A 12,302-nucleotide genomic window follows, 5' to 3' on the forward strand; every position below is an offset into this window, starting at 1 on the left:
CTCTTATTCTGCCTCACACCCTGCCTCACGCCCTGCCTCACGCCCATATCTGTGATGAGTCATCAGGTTGCGTCTACCTGTTGTGGTTCACTATGAGAGAGTTTGTCAGACAAACTCTTCTGTGGTTTCAGTTTCAAACCCAGTGTCCAGCACACCAATTCAATGTCTCCGATCTTATAGACTTCTTACCAAGATATTATACCAAGGTAAACACCCCCAATTAAACTGAATGGAGAAAGTAATGGTTGAAGGTTCTCAAATCTTTTGTCGGTTTCAAAGCAAGAACTTAGTATGGGACAGAGTATGGGGTTTTGCCTCTTAGGCCCCCTATGTTGCAGCCCTCGTTTATCAAATGTTATTTGTCATATGCGCCGAATACAACAGATGTAGGTCTTACATGATATACTTACTTAATACTTAACTTAATGCAGTTCAAGAAATAGAGTTTAGACAATATTGACCGAAAACAAACAAAAGTAAAAAATGTAATACAAAGTAACACAATAAAATAGGCTATATACAGGGTGTACCGGTACCGAGTCAATGTGTGGCGGTACAGTTTAGTCGCTCATTTTTACATGTAGGTAGGGGTAAAGTCTGACTTTTTTCCATGGCATGGTGGTTATAAGGAGAGGGTGTTGTGGGGGGGTAGGGAGAGGGTGTTGTGGGGGGGTAGGGAGAGGGTGTTGTGGGGGGTAGGGAGAGGGTGTTGTGGGGGGGGGGTGGGGGGAGGGAGGGTGTTGTGGGGGGGTATGGGAGAGGGTGTTGTGGGGGGGTAGGGGGAGGGTGTTGTGGGGGGTAGGGAGAGGGTGTTGTGGGGGGGTAGGGAGTCTTTGTAGAATTGCACATGTGGAAGACTTCTAACAATGGCATCGTTATGTGCTCTGTTTGAAGAGCTTAATTGTTTAAACGGACCTTTGGACTCGACCAACGCTCGTGTCAATGGCAGTGCCTCTGTATACTTGAATAACTCAGAAACTATTATTAACTTGCCGAAGTCAAGTCACAATTTCCTGCATTGGCCAGGGTGAGTAGATGACTACTTTGAGTGCAGAGTCATTTTGCGTGCAGAGAGATCCTCATAAGGAGTTAGTTTGTTCCAGTGTAAGATCCTGGGACACTTGTAGCATTGGGTGGACATGTTTAATTGCAGCAAGGTTACCACAGTCCATGCTAGCGTTAGTGTTGCTGCTAATTCCCTGAGGCCCACAACTTCAATTCTTCTCCTTTCCTCCTGCTGGGTTTGAACCGATTCAACACAAAGAAGCACAGAGCAAGATTCATTGTGGGGAATTTCCGTTGGAGAGATTTCAACCGTTATTTTCTAGACAAGGGGTCAATAGTATTTTGTTTCAAGGGTGTTTTGGGATCACGTTGTGGCTTTTCAATACATCTCTTTAGTTGAATCACTCAGGTTTATTTAGTTAACCAACTCGACCAGAGCACCTCCAGCATGGCTAACATTCCCTATTTGAAGATACTTCATTAAAAGTGATCATTTGTAACACCTGGTAAAGTGATCTCTAACTAGTCTCAGCAACATTATTTTAGAATTGTTATGTAGTGTTAGTTAGTTGTTAGTTGTTAGTTGCCCTAATTGCATAATAATGGAGATTAGCATATTTTGTTTGTCACAGAAGAGCACCTAAATGTAGTGTTAAGAAATGTTGTCAATGTTCACTGTTTTTTAAGCAGGACCTGTAATCCCTCAGTCTGTCACTTTAAGATGCTATATGAAGGAATCACACTGGAAATCTGACATGGATCTCTAGGACCTTGTCTGTGAGCAACTGCTACCTTTAAAACCATTTGCCTTCTTGTCTCTCCCTTTAAACAGCCTGGGGGAAACATGACTCAATATAACCCCACGATTAACCAAACCACGTTGACCGCAGCAACTTTAGCCAGAATGACCTAAGAAGGTGTGTGATTATAGGGGGTACAGTTAGCAATTAGCCTGGGTAAAACAGTATCTGCGAAGAGTGATTGGTGTGCTCAACTCACAAAAGTTTGTAGTAGAAAAAGGTATTTGGATGCTGGGTTCAAAGGGCAAACATTTGAAAAAAGGAAGAACCTGAACTCACTGAAATATTCTTTTGAGTTTTACTGTATTTTTTTAGCAGCAGAGGTCAGAGCAAACGTACGTGTTTCAGCGACAGCCTTCGTCAGCGGTTATTTTTTAAACGTATCTGCCCACACACACTGTTGCATAAAACTGGATCTGCCAACACACACACACACACACACACACACACACACACACACACACACACACACACACACACACACACAGACTGTGGCATAATTGTGATACAAGCTGTGTCTAGTCATCATTGACTGTTTGATCTCATTGTGAAAGTAGTTGAACCCTCAGATTGCATTAGGTGAGTCGTAGACACACCATTGTGGATAATGATAGGATGTGTTCAGGGAAGCTGTGTGAGTCAGTGAGCAGAAGTGAGACCTCAATGGCAGCCCAATTTACACAGGCGGCCCAATTCTGAGATTGTTTTTTTTCTCTCCAATAATTGCTATTTTGACAAATCAGACCAGCTCTGAAAAAGATCTGATGTGAAAAGATCTGATGTGAGTGGTCAAAAGAACAATTAGTGACCAATTTAGTGTAAACGCAGCCAAAGACGAGACATGGAGGAAATGGACGTGAGCAACGTGAAGTACAGTAAGTAGTGTTCATCGTCAGACTGATTTTACTGTACCACTTGGTGACCTGCCCTATACAAGACAGCCATGTTAGGTATGAGCCTACATCACTTGAAGCAGTATTGGGCCTGAAAATGCACATCAACTATGTATAGTCCATGTATGGGGATGTTGTTGCTGTGTTCACTTATCAGCATCACATGGGACCAGGAAACTCCCAATTACAACCCAGCGTGGAAAATGATCTTATAGCTGCAACCCATCAGAGCAGTCGCTCCACTGTCTGTCAACTCAGCCTCTCTTTTGTTCTGTTCTCTGAGGGCCCAATGTGACCCGAATGCCGCTTTTAAAACTTCACACATTCACAACGGCTCTGTTCTTCTCTCTCCTTCAGCAGGAGTCACTAATTAACTCATCCTATATGATTAAGGTCTGTGTCTCCGCTCATCGCTGCATGACCCAGTGCACACATTGTAGTGTCCCCGACATACAAAGATCTTATTATCTACCACAGATGGGAGGCACTAATGGAATTCCTACAGAATGTTGCACATGTGTAAGATCTGACTGCAACTGTAATTATTTACCCTGCTGTTGAAAAGGAAGAGGATCCATCATGAAGTCAATGTGACTCAGTGTGGCTAATCTGTCCATGTGCTCTTCTACTTTGTAGATAGTTATATTTTTAATTGGGAGGATGTCTTTACGGTGCCCTTGCACTTAGTAGCATGTTGCCTTATTTAATGAACCCTGCCTCCAAAGTGTATTGATGAATGTCACGTTAGCTCGGTACTAGGTTACTCATAACCACAGCTTTTCTAATGTATTCTATGGAAAGTAGATCTGTGCATCTGGAGACGGATTACATCAAGAACAGTGCTATAGCTGTCTCTGTTCTTCACTCACTCTCTGATCCCATGCCCAGTTGCATTCCATGATATCACACAGCAGGTGCTGTAGTCAGGGGTCGCGTATCAGTGGCAGGACACGTAAGCAATAAGGCCCGAGGGAGTGTGGTATATGGAGAATATACCACGGCTAAGGGATGTTCTTATGCACGACGCAATGAGGAGTGCCTGGATACAGCCCTTAGCCGTTGTATATTCACCATATACCACATATCCCCAAGGTGCCTTATTGCTATTATGGACTGGTTTCCAACGTAATTAGAGCAGTAAAAATAAATTGTGTCATACCTGTGGTATACGGTCTGATATACCACGGCTGTCAGCCAATCAGCTTTCAAGGTTGGAACCACACAGTTTATAATAACCTTTATAGCACAGCAGCACAAGCCAAGGGCCCCTCGGGAGCTGTCCCAGCCCACCCTTCCTGCACACTCTCTACTCTGGCTCCACTCCACTGAAGCTAAACAGGCCCTCATGTTTCCTATTGAAAAAAGCTATGAAACGCATATTTCTGCTCTGATATAATGCAGTTTGGCAGTGCTGTTTTTGTTTCTGACCACGCCCCTGTTGTAGTTGTCATAGACTTCTACCTGTGAACCAATGGAATTGTAAGTTCGCTCCTTTGATCACTTCTCCAGCTGCTTCTTAAAAGGACCAGGACCAAGTGTTTCTTGTTGCATGCTGGATGCTAGCCATGGTCCTGCTCATCCCAATATTATCTGAGGAAGATTTACTGTGGCAGATATGGAGCTCGCCAAGCCTGCGGAACCATACATATGTTGTCGGCCATAAATGTGTCCGCTCTAACTAGGGATGCTTTTACACAGACCAGGTGGATGTACACACGGTACACCCAAGTAAATCATTCAGAGTTTTTAATGGTTCCCACTCCAGTTTCATGTATAACGTGGAATTTTGAGCATCGAAGAATACCTGGAATGTTCCACGGTCTGCTGTTAGACCCTAGTTTGCTTCCTTCACATTGAATAATGTGTTAGATTCATGCGTGGGTTCCAAGATGCACTTCTTCCTCGATAGAGCAGGAAGTGAAGTAGGGATACTGGTGGCTGGTTGGCTGCCTTGTCTGACCTGTACTTTTTGGATGGGTCAGGTTAGCTAGGTCATGGCTAGAAGGGGTACAGCTTTTGTCAAGTTAAAGTTTAAAAAAAAATAATAATAATAATATATTTTATTATTTATTTTTTTCAATTTAGTTAACCCTAACCCTTTTCCTAACCTAATTCTCCTAACCTGCTACGTTAATTCTCCATGGAGCATATCTCATTCACAGCCTATCATCTAGCCTTTCAACATCTCACCCTTACTGGTTTCCACATCATCAACGCCTATCCAGTACTCCAATAGTATTGACTTGGCACTAATGCAGTTTCACCTCAATATGCTCAATATGGGAACATGGTGTGTTAACTTTTCCTCTGTCTGCCTGTGGACAGTTTGTCTGGTGGGCAAGTCACAAATAGAGCTGTGAGGTCACTGATGCCGGCTGCGACCCAGACATGTTCGTGTGGCCCAGCAGCCAAGTGTCCTGGGTTCTGCCGCCAGTGTAGCGTGCTCCAGTGAAGTGTGAATAAGAGCAGGAAGGTGTGCTCCCGTGGTCTCCAGTGTAGCGTGCTCCAGTGAAGTGTGAATAAGAGCAGGAAGGTGTGCTCCCGTGGTCTCCAGTGTAGCGTGCTCCAGTGAAGTGTGAATAAGAGCAGGAAGGTGTGCTCCCGTGGTCTCCAGTGTAGCGTGCTCCAGTGAAGTGTGAATAAGAGCAGGAAGGTGTGCTCCCGTGGTCTCCAGTGTAGCGTGCTCCAGTGGTCTCCAGTGTAGCGTGCTCCAGTGAAGTGTGAATAAGAGCAGGAAGGTGTGCTCCTGTGGTCTCCAGTGTAGCGTGCTCCAGTGAAGTGTGAATAAGAGCAGGAAGGTGTGCTCCTGTGGTCTCCAGTGTAGCGTGCTCCAGTGAAGTGTGAATAAGAGCAGGAAGGTGTGCTCCCGCGGTCTCCAGTGTAGCGTCCTCCAGTGAAGTGTGAATAAGAGCAGGAAGGTGTGCTCCCGCGGTCTCCAGTGTAGCGTGCTCCAGTGAAGTGTGAAAAAGAGCAGGAAGGTGTGCTCCCGCGGTCTCCAGTGTAGCGTCCTCCAGTGAAGTGTGAATAAGAGCAGGAAGGTGTGCTCCCGCGGTCTCCAGTGTAGCGTGCTCCAGTGAAGTGTGAATAAGAGCAGGAAGATGTGCTCCCGCGGTCTCCAGTGTAGCGTCCTCCAGTGAAGTGTGAATAAGAGCAGGAAGGTGTGCTCCCGCAGTGAAGTGTGAATAAGAGCAGGAAGATGTGCTCCCGCGGTCTCCAGTGTAGCGTCCTCCAGTGAAGTGTGAATAAGAGCAGGAAGATGTGCTCCCGCGGTCTCCAGTGTAGCGTGCTCCAGTGAAGTGTGAATAAGAGCAGGAAGGTGTGCTCCCGCGGTCTCCGGCCTATTTACTCGGACTCTCTGCCCATCAGGCTGCGGTGGCTCAAACCGTCCTGGCGTTCCTCCGCCTTGCGTTGGCACGCTATCGACCCGTTTTAATAGCGCGCGTGTTAGCAACACCGAGCTGAAGTGAACGGCGGTCATGATGCTAGGCTAAGGGAGTGGACCGGGCGGCCCGGTTGTTTTCTCCCCATTCCAGATGCACAAACTGCAGCTCAAAAAGTGATTCGTGGAGGAATTTGTTTACTTGCGGCAGAGGCTACAAATAACTGCAGGGTTTCTGAAGGGTGAATAAGGACTTCCCCTCCAGGCAGCTGTACAACACAAACAGAGCCAGAGGGGAATTACTGGACTCTTATTAAAGCACACCACTAAACATGTTCCAGCAGGTCCACATGGATTTCATTACCCAATGGACACTTTTTCCCATCAGGGCTTCTTGCTGCAGCTCCATCATTTTTGGGCCATTTGTCTGACTTTAAACTGAAGAACTTTGGTTTCTGTGATGCTCCCAGCCTGTTGTGTGTGTGTGTGTGTGTGTGTGTGTGTGGGTGGTGTGGTGAGGCTCCTGTGTCAGCAAAATGATACATTTCCTGTATAATGCATAAATAAAGATCTATTCCATGTTATTAGACTGATTGGAATATGGCTCGGAGGTGTACTTGATCAAAGAAATGTCTTGAGGTTGGCTCACGGTGGTTGTTATCCCAGATTGGTTGACCCACAAACATGCCCACACCCACCAGTCAACATGGACATATAACCTTGTTACCTGCATGGATTTGTTCTCATCCCCTCTCTCTTCTCTCTCTGCAGGCATTTGGGAATGCAAAAACTGCCCACAACAACAACTCGAGTCGCTTTGGCAAGTTCATCCAAGTGAATTACCAGGAGAGTGGCACTGTCCGAGGGTGAGAAAGATCCATTCAGATATTACATTTCAAGTCATTGTTTACCTTGTTTTACCTGCAGCTCCTACATCCTAGTTGACTGGCTATGTCCCCTGGCTCCTCCTCTATATTCATCTATATTCAGGCATCAATGACGTTGATTAAGGCAGCCCCCCTAACCTCTCTGAATCAGAGAGGGCCGCCTTAATCAAATAAATGTGGAAGACAAATTTCGGTTGAATACATTCAGTTGCGCAACTGACTAGGTGTCCCCATCGCCTGCTCACATCTATAATCCTACCAGTCTATAGTCCCTCAGTCCTACATCTATACTCATCCTTGTTATAGTTTTACATAGCCTCAGTAGTGAATTTGGTGGCAGCCCAGAGTGCATTGTCCAATGCCAATATCTGATCAATTCAGAATTTGACGCCAGGTCTGTGCTGTTTGTTCCAGAGCCTATGTGGAGAAGTACCTTCTGGAGAAATCAAGACTGGTCTACCAGGAACACAATGAACGGTAAGCATTCACACTTAACCATCCTACTGCCACACACACAATCATCATCATACACTACTGGACTGTAGTATCATGTTACTGCAGAACAAGGACATAGCGTTGTATTCAAATAGAATCAGACATTGATCATTTCCCTAATTGTTTTGTAGACTGAGTACATGTTGTGGTTTAGGAACACTTACACAGTAAACCACATTGGGTAAATAAATACACAATGAATGACTAGTTGGAGAATCATTTATTTTCACCACAGTGTTAAAAAAGTGATCTCTGAATTCACAGTGTCTATATAGAGACAATTTGATAAGCAAGAATCCAGAATTGAGTAGCTCTCACAAACTAGTCCAGAAATCCTTCCACTGAGGTGGTCTCTGCTGAGAGAACTTCAACTCCATGTGAATAACAACTCCATCCCTTTTATATAGAATGATGTGAGAATGATTGCGCCACATGAAATTGAGTCTCTCTAGTAACACACACACACACACACACACACACACACACACACACACACACACACACACACACACACACACACACACACACTCACTCAAAACAGAGGGTGAACTCAATCATGACTGGATCCCACTGCTGCCACCAATGCGTTTAGACGTTGACACTTTTGTCGAGGAATCCAATTGTCCATTTGTGCTAGAAAGTCATTTTCCTACAGTAGGTGTGAGTTTGTTGGTCACAGCAGGGTCAGTGACAGAAATGTGGTGCCAAATTGGTCCTGACACAAGTGTGGACCTGGACTGGAGCCTCCTGCAGTTCATGTTCCAATACTGTATTATTATTATTATTATTTACCTTAACTAGGCAAGTCGGTTAAGAACAAATTCTTATTTACAATGACTGCCTACCCGGGCCAAACCCGGATGACGCTGGACCAATACAGCCTGGAATCAAACCAGGGACTGTAGTGACACCTCTTGCACTAAGATGCAGTGCATAAGACCGCTGTGCCACCCGGGAGCAAAGTAGCTGTCTCACAATTCACCATATCCTGAAAACTCTTAACAAATATGGACTTTTCCACTGTAATTCTGTGGTCCTACACAGTTTATGATTGTGTCCTAAAGGAAGTTAACGCCAAGTATCAAGTACAGTTTGACATCAACAAGTGTTCAACAGAATCAGTTTAGATGATGGTGTATTACCCAGCCAAGCTCAGGCTGGGTGAAGTATTTCTCAGCAGCCCTAAGTGGGGTTGACACTAATGTGCCGTGCAGGCTGGATGGTGGTGCGAAGGTTAACCTCACTCTGTGGGGGGCTAAAATGGGACCCCTGTGGGTTGGGGGCTCTTATTGAGAGATTTCTGACTCCAGGCTCCCACTACAGCTGCAGCACTGTTCTGCCCCCTGACCTCTAAGCTACACACTCTAGCTCCGAACACTAATTCTAACCTTAACCCTAAACCCCCTAGAAATAGCATTTGACCTTGTGGGGACTAGCAAAATGTCCCAAAATTTTTGTTTGTTTACTATTCTTGCAGGGACTTGTGGTCCCCACAAGAATAGTTAAACATGTCCATACACACACACACACACTCACACTCAATGAGACAACTTTGTTCCTATTGGCCAATCCAGTGTTTGTTTGTCAGTAAAAAACAATGTAAAGTGGTGTTAATGTTTTCTGACCTGCTTTTGTCTTTCAGGAACTACCATGTGTTTTACTACCTGCTGGCAGGAGCAAGTGAGGAGGAGAGGAGCACCTTTCACCTCAAAAAGCCTGAAGAATATCATTACCTCAACCAGGTGAGAGATCCAGTAGGACTTCAACACTGTAGCCCCTTCTCACGCACTGCTAATTGGACGAGATGTATCTGACTGAGTCTCTGTCTGTCTGTCTGTCTGTGCATGACACATGGTTGTCTCTGGGTTTTGTCTCTGGGTTTTGTCTCTGTGTCTGTACCAAAATGTTTATGTATATTGTCTTTCTGACTGACTAGTTGTTTCTGGGTTGTGTGTGTGTCGTCTGTGTGAATCACGCCTGTTCCCAGAGGCCCACAGTGGATGTCGACCAGACCTATTTCTCTTACTCTCTCTCTCCGCAAACAGGAAGCAGAGGAAACATGACATTGTTGGTGCCTTTCAGCAGCTCCTATAGTCTCTCTCACACACAGAGGCTTTAACAGAGCCTCATCCCTCAGCCCACCAGAGAGAGAGACAAGGCACTGGGCCCTCTCATTACCATGACACTGCCTTGTGGCTCAGTTAATCTGCTGGCTTTTGGCGCGTGGATGTTTGTTGGTCTGTGGAGTCTATGTACATGTGGGTTTGCATATCTACATGTGGATGTCTTTTTGTGTGTGTGTGTGGGACCTGGAGCACGACAGGGTCACTCTCTGTGTCTGTCACACACACACTCCCTATGACTGTCAATATGCTCTCATAACACTCTGCCATCTCTGTCATCTCCGCTCCTCTAATCCCAAGGGGATCCAACCCAGTCTAACCAATCACAAAAGAACACACACACTTATAAACATGCAGAAGGAAAAGCTGACTGGCTGTGTCTCCCCCTCTGTGTCTACCCCTCTGTGTCTACCCCTCTGTGTCTACCCCTCTGTGTCTACCCCTCTGTGTCTACCCCTCTGTGTCTACCCCTCTGTGTCTACCCCTCTGTCTACCCCTCTGTGTCTAAACCCATCTACATGCAGATTCTACCCTCTGTCACACACACACACACACACACACACACACACACACACACACACACACACACACACACACACACACACACACACACACACACACACACACACACACACACACACACACACACACACACACACACACATTACAAGCTGATACACATTACAAGCGGGGTGCAAAGTGTGGAATGTTGATGTTGTTCAAAACTTGTTGCACCTCTGCCAGCTCCAGAGATGTTCATAACATAGAGATCCCCCCCCCACTCTGACAACCTGACGCCCATTCTGAGAAGGGTGTGAATTCCTTCCATTTCTCTGGTGTGTGGTCACTACCTCTCTTTCTCTCCCTCTCTCTTTTCCAAAGTGTATATTGTAACCCAGTCACTCAGAACAGTTTACAGTATTTCACAACTTCACATTCTAAGGAGTTCAAACAGTCTGTTTACAGGCCAAATAAGCCATTTTCAAACTGAGCAATTTGTTCTCATAGCTATAGCATCTCTATCCATATGTTTTGCCCTTATTCGTCATAATGCAGTCACCACACATTAGAATAATCCTATGGCTAATTTCAGTGGTTCTATTAGCTTAGCATACTGTATGTATGGTGTCAGGATGAAAACATATTTCATCCACATCGGTTTCTCACCATGTGTTCTATGTCCCGTGCTTCTATCTGTGTGTTTGTGTGCATTGAGAGAGTTGTGTGCATTGAGAGAGTGTGTGTGTGTGTGTGTGTGCATTGAGAGTGTTTTTGTGTGCATTGTGTGTGTGTGTGTGTGTGTGTGTGTGTGTGTGTGTGTGTGTGTGTGTGTGTGTGTGTGTGTGTGTGTGTGTGTGTGTGTGTGTGTGTTTGTGTGCATTGAGTGTGTGTGTGCATTGAGTGTGTTTGTTGAGAGTGTGTGTGTGTGCGTTGAGAGTGTGTGTGCATGTGATTGAGTGTTTTTGTGTGTGTGTGTGTGCATTGAGAGTGTGTGTGCATTGAGAGAGTGTGTGTGTGTAGGATGGGCCCCAACTCGACGTCTAAATATGACTCCATTCCCTCTACTAACTGCATGTCCCTTCCAGTCCCATGTGTAGAGTGTGTGTGCGTGGTGTATGGAATGCTGCCTAACCCTAACCCCATCTACTCTACCTTTTGAACCCTCTCCAGATGACAAAGAAAGTCCTGAGACTGCACTGGGAGAATTACTATGAGAGCGAAGCGGTCAGTATACATCTCTCTGGGCGAGACTGTGTTGAGTGTTCACCAATCACCTGTAGGAGTTTTGATTATCAAAACTAATAATCACTGGCTTCTCCCTCACAATTACATTGTCCTCACAGGTGCGTGTGCCCCTGTCACATTCTGTGCGCTACCACACGCCTTTCTCCTTGCTTTTCCCTTTTGTTGTTGTTCTTCCTGGTTTGGGGTGTGTCCACTTCCTCAGTTGTGTGTTGCCTGTCCCAGTCTCTGTTCCTTCCATCTCTGTTCTGATCTTCTGGTTGGTTTATTTAGTTGTTGACTAGATGGAAACATCGTCTTGTTTGGATTATTTGGTCGTTGACTAGATGGAAACATCATCTAGTTTGGATTATTTGGTCGTTGACTAGATGGAAACATCGTCTAGTTTGGATTATTTGGTCGTTGACTAGATGGAAACATCGTCTAGTTTGGATTATTTGGTCGTTGACTAGATGGAAACATCATCTAGTTTGGATTATTTGGTCGTTGACTAGATTGACTAGATGGAAACATTGTCTAGTTTGGATTATTTGGTTGTTGACTAGATGGAAACATCGTCTAGTTTGGATTATTTGGTCTAGATTGTTGAAACATTGTCTAGTTTGGATTATTTGGTTGTTTAGATGGAAACATCGTCTAGTTTGGATTATTTGGTCGTTGACTAGAGAAACATCGTCTAGTTTGATTATTTGTTTGACTAGATTGACTAGATGGAAACATCGTCTAGTTTGGATTATTTGGTCGTTGACTAGATGGAAACATCGTCTAGTTTGGATTATTTGGTCGTTGACTAGATTGATTAGATGGAAACATCGTCTAGTTTGGATTATTTGGTCGTTGACTAGATGGAAACATCGTCTAGTTTGGATTATTTGGTCGTTGACTAGATGGAAACATCGTCTAGTTTGGATTATTTGGTCGTTGACTAGATGGAAACATCGTCTAGTTTGGATTATTTGGTCGTTGACTAGATGGAA

At 45.0% G+C, this 12,302-nt stretch overlaps 1 protein-coding gene across 1 annotated transcript in view; it reads left to right on the forward strand.

The window, feature by feature from the left end:
- Positions 1-6,746: 6,746 nt before the first annotated feature.
- The window catches only part of LOC118374591 (unconventional myosin-IXAa-like), a 113,019-nt gene continuing 107,463 nt past the window's right edge, over positions 6,747-12,302 (forward strand). The window contains exons 1-4 of the mRNA XM_052515867.1: positions 6,747-6,943; positions 7,379-7,441; positions 9,102-9,201; positions 11,254-11,307. Of these exons, the coding sequence (XP_052371827.1) occupies positions 6,762-6,943; positions 7,379-7,441; positions 9,102-9,201; positions 11,254-11,307 (399 nt within the window). The 5' untranslated portion in view covers positions 6,747-6,761. The remainder of the gene's footprint in view (positions 6,944-7,378; positions 7,442-9,101; positions 9,202-11,253; positions 11,308-12,302) is intronic.

The sequence above is a fragment of the Oncorhynchus keta genome, unplaced genomic scaffold (assembly GCF_023373465.1).
Source record: "Oncorhynchus keta strain PuntledgeMale-10-30-2019 unplaced genomic scaffold, Oket_V2 Un_scaffold_3208_pilon_pilon, whole genome shotgun sequence".
NCBI lineage: Eukaryota > Metazoa > Chordata > Actinopteri > Salmoniformes > Salmonidae > Oncorhynchus > Oncorhynchus keta.